Below are 15033 nucleotides of genomic sequence, written 5' to 3'. Positions count from 1 at the left end.
CGGCTTTGCTCAAATCTCCTGCGCTGTAATTACAGCGCGCGCTCCTGTGTTCTGCAACCTTGCTACACGGCTCCATTCATTTTGTCCGTATGTCATGAGAGTGAAGACCATTCTTTCTTCTTCTTCAGGTGTCAGCTGAACCTGATGGCGCAACTTACGTTTTCCAAGGTTCCATTCATGGAAAAGATTATGGGCAATTTGGACTGAGAAGTATAGGCAAGTATTGGAATGACAATGCGTTCTGAAGTTTCCGGTCTCTATGGACAATATACTGGAAGAATACTGTATATCTACGTAGCATGCATAATTAATTCAACATATCTTTAAGGGTCCTTTCACACTTTGGCCATTGTTTCTGCATCACTACACAAAAAAAGTCACATCCCGACACAGAAGCAATGATAGTCCTATGGAGCTATCACATTGATTGTGATACATTGCGGTGGGTCCTAATGCAGTATCGTACTACATATAGTGCATTAACAGTATAAGTCAGGCGTGTTTACATGGGAAGTGACAAATGGTACTGTATGCCTCATTGTATGGTTGCACTGCACCGTCATGAAGAATAATTACACCACAATGGAACTGGCAAAGTGTACAAGGAGCTTTAGGCATATACAGTAGTTGTAAACAGTAGACCAATGAGCCAGAACGTTAAAGCCATTAACAAGTGAATTAAGTAACACTGACTACCTTGTTACAATGACATTTCTTAAAAAGGAACTTTTGTGGAAATAACATAATACATAAATAGTTTTCTTTTTTGCTTTTATATCAAGATGTTGCTTGTATATAAAGTAAGAATGTCAATAACATTTTTGCTTATCTTGCATAGAGCTCTTAAAGATGGACTGTAGTGAAATATAAATCCAGGGCTGTGAAGAGCGTCCTTAAGTGTGTGGGGGGGTGTGTGCTCAAATTTAAAAAGGGGGGCCTCGCAATGCCTCCCCCCCCCCTGCTCCTAGTTTCTGGCTAGGGGTATTGGTCGTCATGTGGGTGCTGAATGCAGATGCTGGGTGCCATGTGGGTTCTGGGTGTGAGTACAGAGTGTCATGTGGGTTCTGGCTATGGGTGTGTATCGAGTGTCATGCGGTTGTTGATTGCTTTATTGCAGGTACTTAGTGCCCTGTGAGATCTGGGTGCGTGTGCTGGATGCCATGTGGGTGCTGGGTGCAGGTACTGGGTGTGATATGAGTGCGAATACTTGGCACCATGCCTGTGTTGGTTGCTGTCTATGGGTGGGCTTTGGCCATCACATGGGTTTTAAATGCATATACTTTGGGTGCGGGTACTGGTTAAGTGGGTGCTTGGTGAAGATAGTGGGGGCCATATGGAGGCTGTGTGCAGATGTGAGTACTGGCTGCAATGTCAGGCCTAGCTGCAGGTACTTGAGGTCATGTGAGTACTGGGTGCCAGCTATGGGGGGAAGTGGTGGATGTTGGGAGAAGTAGAGGTCAGTGTGGGTACTGCAGGAAGGGGAAGTCATTGGGGTGCTGGGGGAAGGAGAGGTTAGTTTAGGTGCTGGAGGAGGTCATTATGGGTGCTGCTGGGGACATGACGGGTACTGCTGGGGAAATGACGGGTACTGCTGGGGACAGGAAGGGTACTGCTGGGAACAGGAAGGGTGCTGCTGGGGGAGGGAAAAGTCAATGTAGGTGCTGCGGAGGGAGGGGTTAGTGTGGGTGCTGGGGGAGGCAGGATCACTGCAGTGCTAATGCTGGGGAGGAAGAGGTCAGTATGGATCCTAGGTGGAGGGAGAGGTCCCTGTGGGTGCAAGATTGAGGGATGTCGGGCGTTTTGTCAATGTTTGTATAACTTGTTTAAAAATAAATATAAAATCAAAAATGTAAATGTAATGCTCCTGGGAAAATAGGAGGAGCTAAAATACAAACATACGCCTAACTGTGTGAGCTTGTTTTCCGAGGTTTTACAGTACTGGTTTAAACATGCAAATAAATGTGGACCAATTTATAAAAATATCAATTTAATATCGAATAAATATTACAATATCAAAACAATATAATATTGCACTTTTGATATAAAACAAAACTCATAAGGTCATTCTTATAATAAGCAATGAGCTGGATAATAATTTCAGTAAAACATCAAAATGTTATTATACTTATTCACCAATACAAAAGGCTTAAACCAATTAGCAGTCAACTCAAATACAGTGCAGAGATATGACTCATCAAATATGGCCGTCGGCCCTGTTACTCAATTTACCACAGGGTCTCTGGAGACAAAATGGATGAATTGAACGACAACAAAATGGCTGTTATCAAAATCAAAATGGCTGCTATCAAAAACAAAATGGTGGCTATCAAAAACAAAATGGTGGCTATCAAAAACAAAATGGTGGCTATCAAAAATCAAAATTGCGCAGTCCAAAATCAAAAATGCGCTATCCAAAATAAACTGGCTGATGTCAGCTATACCATTCAATATAACAAATTTAGGATGACTCAGTGGATCTGACGACTGGGCGTTGCCCCACAATCGCTATGCAATCAACTATAAATGACAGGAATTTTCCCTCTGTCTACACTTTAACCTCCGCTGGCCTGTGTTACTACACAGAGCAGGCGGGTAAAATACATATAATTTTGGAATAAAATATCTATTGAGTCGTCCTAAATTTGGCTAGGTGTGGCTTGCACATGCTGCGGCAAAGTATCAAAATATCTAGAGGAGGTAGCTTGAAAGGTCTAGCTTTTATCCAAAAAGAAAAATAAGTTATGGATTTCACAGTCAGCGATTCTTGAACGATTGATTGTGTCAATCTAAAGAAAAATATACCCACTGAATGGGTTTTATCAAATATGCGGAATGAGTAATTCCTGTGCACTGGAAGAACGCACTCCCTTTGGCTATAAATGACTATAAACTTAAGAAAGACAATGGTCAATAAATCAAACGTTCAGATATTTGTGCTGTGATAAGCCATATGCTTAAAAAGAAAAATCAGAACTGGTTTCAAATATAGTCACCAAGATGGCCTCTGGGCGTGTTCCTCTTAGGCGTGGCTGTGTTCAGATGGCATGAATCCTCTATGTCCTGGTCTGCTCAGATCTCTTGATGGTCTGATTCCCCTTCATTGAATGACCCCTCTCATCTTATTCCCCTCACTACCTATGGTCCTGCCCAGGAGATTAAATCTTCTAGCCTATCACTGGGCAGTGGGAGTGACCAATGGGAGCTTTCTGTGACTAATCTTTAACCCAAGTGTAATACTGGCTTTCACCCTTTGTAGGTGCTGTTGGCTAACTAATCACAGACTTACTGGGATATTTGGCAAACTAAAGACAAAAATCATGTTTTATTATACCCCAACAGTGAATAAATCAATGTTATAAACATTTCATATCTTATGGATAGCTGATCTGGATGGGATCACTGGTTATTATTCAGGATACAGTGACCTTTTCTACCATATTTAAGATAGATTGGATTTTATCCAAAATCATAGTGGCATATTGAAAACCACCATGGACCTCCTTATATAAAACATTGTTTTTGTTAGCATGGTTTTATATCTCTAACATTATTGTTTAATATACAACACTGGTAACCATATAACATTTCTATACCATTCTGGATATATTCATTCAGGGAATCTTTATATTAACACGTATACATTTTCAATAACATTTTCATATTGTTACTGGTTTGCCCAGCTATAAGAAAAATAAAGGTATTTCCTAAGCCTTGTGTTTGTGTCTGGACTTTGGAAACACAAATATTGCATAGAAACCTTTGCATGGGTTTTGGTTTCACATTCAATGTAGCCAGGTTTGAGCCATTGTATACAGATATTAGTCCATTTTTAAACACACTATTGTCACTCAGACTCCTCTTGTTTGCTATCTTGTCAAGTGTTTTGACCTAAAACAAAGAATGGTCTGATATCATTGTTCCCAGTAAGGTGAATGGGATTACCCATTGCAAATAGCACATCAGCTGACTGCCTGTTGTTCAACATCTGACCTTCCTTTAGAGACACATACAAGTCAGCCTTGCATGGCAATATTACATCGCCATATTAAAATATGCTCTGCCTTTCTCAATGATCAATGTATATGTTAACCTATAATCACCCTACATTAAGAAGTCTTTGTCTTCTGTAACCTAAGGAAAAGAAATTATTAGGTCTATGTGTATCTGATCATACACAGTTCAGTTTATTGGAAAAACGATATTCCGCCATATGGAAATCTCGACACATCCCCCTTTTCTTTTGGAATGTTCCAGGGTGTGACCATTTCAAAAGAACAACAAGGATTATTAAACGTTTTACGTTTTCTTCATTCCTGTGGGAACGCGTTGCGAACGAAGCTTTATGTTTTGTATTTGTAATCCAAGTATGAAAGGGAAATGGACTTTAAAACATCGTCTTCATCACATTGAAGTTCATGTTTCACGCTTCAAGAAAAATAAACTTGGCAAATGATACTCCGGATGTAAACAAACAGGTTTCCTCTTGCTGCAAAGGTAGCAAACAGCAACTGTAACAGCGATGAACTGCTTTGGCCTTTGGTTCAAATAAAAGGATTTTCCGGATCTGCTTCAAGATTTGAATAACTCACTCCTGTGAGTATCTGGTGTGGAACAGGTATCAGACTTGCATCTCCATCAAATGGATCTCGGATACATCAGCTCGTCATTTAACGACACATCGCGGGTTTAGGCTCATCTGGACCCTCTAGGATAGGAACATCTATCTGGTCATGATGAACTCCGCTGTATCCGGTAACATCACGGATGCTGGATCTGGCATCACTCGTGGCTCGGCACTCTTCCCCAAGATAAGGACTGCGTAAAGGATGGCAATCGTCAGGTGGGGCATCTTTGCGCCGGATTGGAATCTTTGTGTCTAGTGAAGATTAAATATATCATTAGGTATACCTGTCAGGAGAAAAATAATTTGTTAGGACACATTTCAAGATTGCTCAATTCTCCGCAATTGTGAACTAGGGTGACATATACGCAGTTGATTAATATGTACCCATCTTTCAACAAAGTCATCCCCCTTAGGGATTTTAACCTTATAAACCACAGGAGACAATTTATCAGTGATTGGATATGGACCTTTCCATGAAGGGAGGAACTTCTTTTCCTTTACCTGGTCTCTGGCAAAATTATACAGGTACACTTTATCGTCAACCTGGTACTCCTTTTGTGTAGTTTTGAGGTCATAGTACGTTTTCGTACTGACTGCGGCTTTTCCGATGTTTCTTTGAGCAAATGCAAAGGCATGCTGGAGGTGCTTTCGTAAGTTCTCCACGTATTGATGCGCAGTAGTTGCATTCATCAAGTTATGATCTGTGGTTTTGTAAAGCAAATGCTGGGGTAACACCATCTTTCTACCTGTGAGCATCTCAAATGGAGAAAGTTTGGTTGCTGCGCTTGGAGTAGCTCTAATAGCCATAAGAACTAGTGGCAGCTTGACATCCCAGTCTTTACCTGATTCGCTAACAAATTTTTTCAGGATATTTACAATGGATTGATTGTAACGCTCCACTCCACCACTAGAGGCTGGTCGGTAAGCTATGTGTAGCTTCCGTTTTACCCCTAGGATTTCCCACATTTTGGTCATTACTTCACTGGTGAAGTGACTTCCGCGATCGGATTCGATGCGCTGTGGAAGACCAAATCGGGAAAATATGTGGTTAATGAGCAGTGATGCGCACACACTGGAACTGCATGTTTTACTTGGTAGACATTCTACCCATTTAGTGAACAGGCATGTTACGGTTAACATATACCGGTTTCCTTTTGAGGACGTTGTTACTGGACCAATAAAATCGATCTGGATGTCTGACCATGGCATAGCTATGCCTCTTTTCATCAGCGGTGCCCTGTGAGTGGGACCTTGTGGCTGGAATTGAGGGCATACCAAGCACCCTTGACAATATGTCCTGACATCCTGTAACATGTGTGGCCAGTAAGCGTAGTCTCTTAATAACTCATACGTTATTTTCTCTCCTCGATGACCAGCTGTCGGGGCATCATGAGCATGTTGCAACATCAAACCCCGATATGCTGCGGGTACTACCCACTGTGTAATACCATTTTTCGAGGTTCGTATCAGCAATCCATCCTGTAATGAAAATTGTGACACACCTTTCATCAGAATACGTAATTCTTCGTTGTCACTGCAGTCTTCCACGGTGATGGGATAATCATGTGGACTTCCAATATGTTTATAAAACAAACCAATAACGGGATCCCCCTTTTGGCTCGCAATGAGATCCTCATTAGGAGAATCTTGACTCCACATTGCTACACTGGGTTGAGACTCCTTTTGGGCCTGCCCCCTAGTGGTGACATTTACTTCGATAGTTCCCATGAGGTCATTGATATCGAAGATTTCACCATCAATGGCTGCTTTCTTAGCGAGGGAATCTGCTAGATCGTTCCCATCTTTATCGGCTCCAGGGTGTTTCGAATGACCCCTTACCTTTTTCCAATAAATGGTAAGGTCGTGGGTATTAACCAGTTCATCAATTTTACAAAACAATTTACCATGTTTGACTGGCTTTTTGTTACTCCTTGTCATGCTAGTCCTTTTCCAACTGGGAAAATATTCCACAAAACTGTTCCGAACATACTCAGAATCTGTTATCAAAACAAATTCCTTAAGGTCATGTTCGATAGCCATTTGTATAGCTTTATACACGGCAGCAAGTTCTGCGACCTGGCTACTTTTGGGACCAATTTTGTATCCCGCAGATATCTCTGGAAATATGTTATTCCATACGATACCGATACCTGCAACCAGCATCTTTTCATCTCCTTCTGTGTGAAAAGAACAGCCATCAACATATGCACATGGTAGTGATTTGCAGTACTCCTCTTCATAGGATTTATATGGAGATAGAGATTGCTCTTCCAGAAAATCGTTTTCTGGTGGCTCATCTTTATGTTCCACATGAGTGCAATCATGGAGTTCAGCTAATCCTTGAGCAACTGGATTTTTAGTATCCTGTTTATATTTGATTTCCAGTGGCCATCCCATTAGGGACATTGTCCATGCAGTTATCCTGCTGTTTGACAGGTTCCCTTCTTTTATTTGATCACTTTGTAAATATTGTAGTGATTGGTGTGCAGTTTCTACAATGATCTTTTCCCCTTGAATAAAACTTCTGAAATATTGCAAAGCCCACACAGTTGCTAATAATGCCTTCTCGCAATTATTAAATTTGATTTCAACTGGTGATAGTGATTTACTGGCATAAGCAATTATTTTATTCAGTCTTTCTTGCTTTTGGAAAAGAACTGCACTTACACTCTTGTCGGTAAAACCTGTTTCAACATAGAAGGGTTTACCACCTTCAGGATAAGCAAGGCATGGGGCCTGTATGAGTTTTGTTTTAAGCTCAGATACAGCTTGTTCATGGCACTCATCCCATTCCCATTGTACTCCTTTCTTTAGCAGCTGCAATAGCGGCTTTGTAATCTCAGCATAGTTATCTATGAACTTGCGAGAATAATTCATCATCCCCAGGAATGATCTCAGTTCCTTGAGATTTGTAGGGGACCTCGTATTTTTGATTGCTTCCACTTTCTTTTTCTGTGGATTAATTCCTTCGGCAGTAATTTCATGTCCTAGGAAATTTACCTTAGATCGGCACCATTGAGCTTTCTGTAGGGAAAGTTTAACACCTGCTTCTCTTAGTTGATTCAATACATATCTCAACTCTGAAATATGTTCCTCAAAGATTGTACTTTTGATAAGGATATCATCGACATAAGTTAGGGTACCTCGTTCAGCTGCATCAGGCATTGCTTTGTGCATGAACACAGCAAATTCGTGGCCTGCGTTGATGTATCCGAAAGGCGTACGGGTCCACGCAAATTGTCTATTACCGAATGTGAAGGCTAGTTTGTATTGATCCCTTTCATCCACTTTAATCGTCCAATATCCTTGTGCGCAGTCAAGTGCTGTGAATATTTTAGACCCTTGGATTTGCGCCAAGCATTGGTCAATGTATGGTACAGGCCAACCCGACATGTAGACACGTTTGTTTAACTGTCTCAAGTCTGAGCATAGACGGAACTGACCATTCGGTTTGAGAACTCCGAGTACTGGATGATTGAAGGAACTGTGTACTGGGCGGATAATACCTTTCTTTTCCAGGTTCTTAACAATTTCCGATAATGACTCGTAGGCTGCTAGCGGAAGTCGATATTGTTTGATAAACACAGGGGGTGCATCTGGATCAGTCAGGATTCTTGTAACATGTAGGTTAGTTTCCCCACAGTCATAAGAGTCCTTGGCAAATATCTCCTGGAAATCCCAGAATAGTTGCCTTAGCTGCTGTCGTTCTGATTCATTAGAACATCCATCAGCTATAGAGAGTTGTTCTTCTACCCGTTCCTGAAATTCTGGGAAAATCTCAGGTTGACCTACCTCATAAGCTTCTTCAAGCCTATTAGTTAAGTCATTTGGGGTGTAACATGCTTGATCCTTACCCTGCTGGAGTGATTGATACTCACTTTCATTGATCTCATGGTTGAAAATCAATGATGTTTCCTCGACATGACATGTACCTTCCTCAGGACTGAAAGGATAAACAGAGTATATGCTGAACAATCCTTCAGGTGTTGAGAAATATTGTTGGTCCACTATTTGTTCTTCTGTCAAATATTCATCAGGTATTATTCCAATGACTTCATTTTGGAATCCAAAAGTGTAATATTCTGAGTCAATGGCTAAGCCAATCATTGTATCCTCCTGTAACGTGATACTATGAGGGCTCATGTTTTGCATGACCATATATAATGGTTCCTGATGAATATTTATTAGGGGAATTGGTTTTACCTTCAACCCCAATTGTTGCATCCGATTGGATAAACAAATCAAGGCATCTGCATCTCTCATCTTTTGACCCTTCTTTACTCGAATGGGTAAAAGAAATGATTTGCAACCTTCAGGGATTTTTACTTTTTCAGCGACAGTGATATCCACTGCATATGGTATTCGCTGTCCCCATCTCAAGGCTTGTTCTCTATCCTGGAATTCCTCTGGGTTTCCGGATAATTTGGACCACAGAACATTATTAACCAGATCAACCTGTATGGCAAATCGGTGAATAATGTTGTTTCCTAAGTACATTTGGTACTGTGGTTCCTTTAACACACTGAAGACATGTTTTGTAGATTTGTTTCCCAGAGACACAGATAAGATGCATTTTGCAATCACATTATGACTCTGGTTATCGTTATCCAGATCATGGATCCATTCCTGTGTGGAAATAAATTTGATCACCTGAGGGTCTGTTACCTGCTTCAGCAGTCCTAGGCTTATGTAGCTGGCCTCGGATTTGAGATCCAACTTGGCATATTTTACCCGAGCAATATTATTTACCTGCACGGGAACCAGCACATTATCATTGATTTTCTCGATTTCAACCAATGCCTGTGTATGCTTGGTTATGCCTGCCACTTCCTGGTTTCCCCCTTTAAAGGAAATAGTTAACACATCCTCTTCAAGGACTATCTTTTCAATCTTATCCTTTCGGATATTTATGATGTGAAAAGCAGTGTTAGCATTTTCCTCGGGTTTACCGTTTTTCAGGATCGTGACTTCTGGTATCTGACTGTTCCGGAAATGGATTTCAACAGAGTTAGGCCTTTCCTCAATCATATGGCAGCTGCGTTGCAATTGTGCATTGCTGGAGCGCTCAAAATCAATTGGAGTATTGACTTGAGTCCATATTGCTTCATTTATGAAGTCAATTATGGAATTTAGTCGTTTGAGCAAATCGATTCCAATGATCAATCTATCATATGGAAGATCAACAATCAAAGTTGGATGTTTAATGATCTTTTTACCGATCTTATATGTCAGCCAGGATGTGCCTTTTACTTGTAAACTATTACCACCAACGCTTATCAGCGCACCGTCAAAGGCTTTTAATCTTGGCTTCCTTTGTGATGAATCCAAGATCTGCTGGTAATAGTTAAAAGACAGAATAGTAACCTGGGAACCGGTATCCAGTAAACCTGGGATCGGTCCGATACATCCATCTTGTAGATGGGTATCGATAAAATACCGGCCATCTACCTGTTCAAGATTGCAAAGAAAATTGGAATGTTTTTCCATTTGTTGCTTCAGGGAATGATCTCTCTGCAGCGTCAGGGTATTAGGAACTTGTTCCTCCTGATTCCGCCTGCAAGGCATTTGGGTTCCCATGGATTCTACCACTGGGACAATCTGAACAGAGGGTACTCCATGCTCTGGCTCAAATGACACAATATCACATATTTGTGGTGAAATATCAAGCACATTAGACTTCCCTTCCTCGACCTGGGGTAGGTCGGTACATTGTACATCATTTTTATTAACCGTATTGAGTACTGCCATATCCATCTCCGTGCAGTGATTTGTCTCGGTTTCCTTTAATTGGCAGAGCTGGGCCCTGCCTCCCCAGCTAAAAAATCCTCATGCTGTCTTCCTGCAGATCCCTGAGCCAACTTACCCATCATGTCACTTAGTTTGTTCACTTGATCAACAAGCTGATCAAACCTATTAGGTCGGCGAGGGTTCTGGTTCCTGGGATCATATCTGTTCCCTGCGGGTGATCCACTCCTAGGTGAGTTAGGTGGTGATCTACCCCTAGGTGAATTAGGTGGGTGCTGTCTCCTTTCCCACTGCTGCCTGGGTCGGTTATCCCATTGTCTATATCTTTGGGGTCGTCTGTACCCCTGGGGTTCTCTATATCCCTGGTAACCTCTGTACCCCTGGCCACCCCGGTTTCCTTGGTAACCCTGGTATCCTTGATACCTGCGATTGAACCGAGGACGGTAGACCTGGTTCTCAGAACCTGAGCTATCCCTATCTGACCCTTTAGGATTTTGTGGTCTGTTTTGATTAGGGTTTTGTTGCTGTCTTTGGCCCTGCTGGATAGGTACTTTTGCAGGAGGTATTTTCTTTTGTTGGGATTCAAGGTTTAAGTCCGCTTTCACTTTGGTTTCTTCTACTCTGTGCTCTGGGTACTTTCTGTTGTTCCTCCCACTTACGTTGGAACTCCCACTGATGTTGAACAGCAGTGTCGCTGAGGTAACCATTTTCTCTAGGGAGTTTCCGAAGTCTAACTCATTGGCCATGCTTAACTTTATTTGGGTAGGCAATGCATCATAATATGCCTGTTTAAAATCAAGAGACTCCCAGTTAGGATTCCGATATGCCAAACTGTAAGAGTTTTTTAGCACAGAAAGGAATTCTCGGGGGCTCTGATCGGGTCGACAAGTAAGTCGATACACATCTCGTTTTGCTTCTGAGATAGTGCGATACGGCCCAAACTCCAGCTTCACTTCGTGTGAAACTGCTTGCCATCTAATGATACCTCGCTCCTTAAATGAGGTGAAATGGTGGCGGTATCTGTCATCAAAAACCCATGGGAGAAATCTGATTTTGTCTGCTTCAGACAGATTTAAAGAGTCCATAGTGGATTCATACAACTCCATGTGGGATGCTATTTGCGCTGAACCCTTTTTAGTGAACTTTGGCACAGCGGTGTTTAAGAATTTTATGATGCTGGCCGAGCTCTGTTTTTCTTGGGGGTACTGATTATTTCCCCTATTTGACTCCCCCCTATACGTACCTTTCCCCCTTCTTGGGATAGGGCTGGATTCTCGCTTTCTCTCCTCAGCCTCCAATTCATCTGAATCAATATCAGCAAGGGAGTCGTGACCTTTATGGGAATCATCATGCCTAGGGGCCCTCATTTGCATATCTCTCTCTGGAGAGGAATCCAAATGTTGATCTTTAGGGACCCTTGTACTGTCATCGATTATGGTATTCATAGTCTTACATACCGTCTCCATACGATCCAACATGCCTTGCCATTTTAGGTCATATGGAGTGAGTATTGGCGGGCAAGGGCTGGATGATCTATCGAGTCTACCTGCCTGTTGGATTTTGAAGTACTGCTGTTGTAGTTCTTCAAAATCCTGTTTAAGTCTGCGATGCGCTTCACGATTCCGTTCGGCGTCTCTTTCCAGACTTTTGATCGCTACCTCCCTGTCTGAAATATCAATCATTAATTGGTCTCTATCAGCCCTTATAATTTGAAGATCTGATTCCACATCCCGTAACTGGGAGTTCAATGATTGGACGTCTCCCTCTGTTCCTTGCAATTGGGATCTCAACTGTACAATCTCTTTTTTTCTAGACTGTGCAAGGATATCTACCTCTAATAACCCATATAGAACAGAGGGTAGGGCGCCTAACAACCTCTTCTTCAGTTCGGAATCCGAGGTTATTGTGGTCATACATGAAAGATAATGATCCACCAGACCCTTAGATTGAAATATATGATCAGCTTCCTGTTTTATACTTTTCCTCATTCCGCTTATCCATTCATCTACTTCCTCATTATATTTCAGTTGTATAAATATAAATTCCACAATTTTTCGGAACGTCTGTTCCAAATGCAGTTCTGAATCACTACCTGTAGCACTCATGATTCAATAGCCAATGCAATAAAACCAGCTCAATAAAACGTTTTTACACTGTTTAAACCAGTAATGGAAAGTAAACGGATCTCGCTGGGGCCTCCAATTTTATGTCGGGCGTTTTGTCAATGTTTGTATAACTTGTTTAAAAATAAATATAAAATCAAAAATGTAAATGTAATGCTCCTGGGAAAATAGGAGGAGCTAAAATACAAACATACGCCTAACTGTGTGAGCTTGTTTTCCGAGGTTTTACAGTACTGGTTTAAACATGCAAATAAATGTGGACCAATTTATAAAAATATCAATTTAATATCGAATAAATATTACAATATCAAAACAATATAATATTGCACTTTTGATATAAAACAAAACTCATAAGGTCATTCTTATAATAAGCAATGAGCTGGATAATAATTTCAGTAAAACATCAAAATGTTATTATACTTATTCACCAATACAAAAGGCTTAAACCAATTAGCAGTCAACTCAAATACAGTGCAGAGATATGACTCATCAAATATGGCCGTCGGCCCTGTTACTCAATTTACCACAGGGTCTCTGGAGACAAAATGGATGAATTGAACGACAACAAAATGGCTGTTATCAAAATCAAAATGGCTGCTATCAAAAACAAAATGGTGGCTATCAAAAACAAAATGGTGGCTATCAAAAACAAAATGGTGGCTATCAAAAATCAAAATTGCGCAGTCCAAAATCAAAAATGCGCTATCCAAAATAAACTGGCTGATGTCAGCTATACCATTCAATATAACAAATTTAGGATGACTCAGTGGATCTGACGACTGGGCGTTGCCCCACAATCGCTATGCAATCAACTATAAATGACAGGAATTTTCCCTCTGTCTACACTTTAACCTCCGCTGGCCTGTGTTACTACACAGAGCAGGCGGGTAAAATACATATAATTTTGGAATAAAATATCTATTGAGTCGTCCTAAATTTGGCTAGGTGTGGCTTGCACATGCTGCGGCAAAGTATCAAAATATCTAGAGGAGGTAGCTTGAAAGGTCTAGCTTTTATCCAAAAAGAAAAATAAGTTATGGATTTCACAGTCAGCGATTCTTGAACGATTGATTGTGTCAATCTAAAGAAAAATATACCCACTGAATGGGTTTTATCAAATATGCGGAATGAGTAATTCCTGTGCACTGGAAGAACGCACTCCCTTTGGCTATAAATGACTATAAACTTAAGAAAGACAATGGTCAATAAATCAAACGTTCAGATATTTGTGCTGTGATAAGCCATATGCTTAAAAAGAAAAATCAGAACTGGTTTCAAATATAGTCACCAAGATGGCCTCTGGGCGTGTTCCTCTTAGGCGTGGCTGTGTTCAGATGGCATGAATCCTCTATGTCCTGGTCTGCTCAGATCTCTTGATGGTCTGATTCCCCTTCATTGAATGACCCCTCTCATCTTATTCCCCTCACTACCTATGGTCCTGCCCAGGAGATTAAATCTTCTAGCCTATCACTGGGCAGTGGGAGTGACCAATGGGAGCTTTCTGTGACTAATCTTTAACCCAAGTGTAATACTGGCTTTCACCCTTTGTAGGTGCTGTTGGCTAACTAATCACAGACTTACTGGGATATTTGGCAAACTAAAGACAAAAATCATGTTTTATTATACCCCAACAGTGAATAAATCAATGTTATAAACATTTCATATCTTATGGATAGCTGATCTGGATGGGATCACTGGTTATTATTCAGGATACAGTGACCTTTTCTACCATATTTAAGATAGATTGGATTTTATCCAAAATCATAGTGGCATATTGAAAACCACCATGGACCTCCTTATATAAAACATTGTTTTTGTTAGCATGGTTTTATATCTCTAACATTATTGTTTAATATACAACACTGGTAACCATATAACATTTCTATACCATTCTGGATATATTCATTCAGGGAATCTTTATATTAACACGTATACATTTTCAATAACATTTTCATATTGTTACTGGTTTGCCCAGCTATAAGAAAAATAAAGGTATTTCCTAAGCCTTGTGTTTGTGTCTGGACTTTGGAAACACAAATATTGCATAGAAACCTTTGCATGGGTTTTGGTTTCACATTCAATGTAGCCAGGTTTGAGCCATTGTATACAGATATTAGTCCATTTTTAAACACACTATTGTCACTCAGACTCCTCTTGTTTGCTATCTTGTCAAGTGTTTTGACCTAAAACAAAGAATGGTCTGATATCATTGTTCCCAGTAAGGTGAATGGGATTACCCATTGCAAATAGCACATCAGCTGACTGCCTGTTGTTCAACATCTGACCTTCCTTTAGAGACACATACAAGTCAGCCTTGCATGGCAATATTACATCGCCATATTAAAATATGCTCTGCCTTTCTCAATGATCAATGTATATGTTAACCTATAATCACCCTACATTAAGAAGTCTTTGTCTTCTGTAACCTAAGGAAAAGAAATTATTAGGTCTATGTGTATCTGATCATACACAGTTCAGTTTATTGGAAAAACGATATTCCGCCATATGGAAATCTCGACAGGGAGAGGTCATTGTGCATGC

At 40.7% G+C, this 15033-nt stretch overlaps 1 protein-coding gene across 1 annotated transcript in view; it reads left to right on the top strand.

Annotated features, from left to right (window-relative positions):
• The window catches only part of CSMD3 (CUB and Sushi multiple domains 3), a 1539978-nt gene that overhangs the window by 1514828 nt on the left and 10117 nt on the right, over positions 1 to 15033 (top strand). Inside the window, exon 70 of the mRNA XM_068237930.1 lies at positions 129 to 216. Within this exon, the coding sequence (XP_068094031.1) occupies positions 129 to 216 (88 nt within the window). The remainder of the gene's footprint in view (positions 1 to 128; positions 217 to 15033) is intronic.

The sequence above is a fragment of the Hyperolius riggenbachi genome, chromosome 5 (assembly GCF_040937935.1).
Source record: "Hyperolius riggenbachi isolate aHypRig1 chromosome 5, aHypRig1.pri, whole genome shotgun sequence".
Lineage (NCBI taxonomy): Eukaryota > Metazoa > Chordata > Amphibia > Anura > Hyperoliidae > Hyperolius > Hyperolius riggenbachi.
Note: the sequence above shows the minus strand (reverse complement) of the source record. Positions and strands in the feature narration are given on the sequence as shown.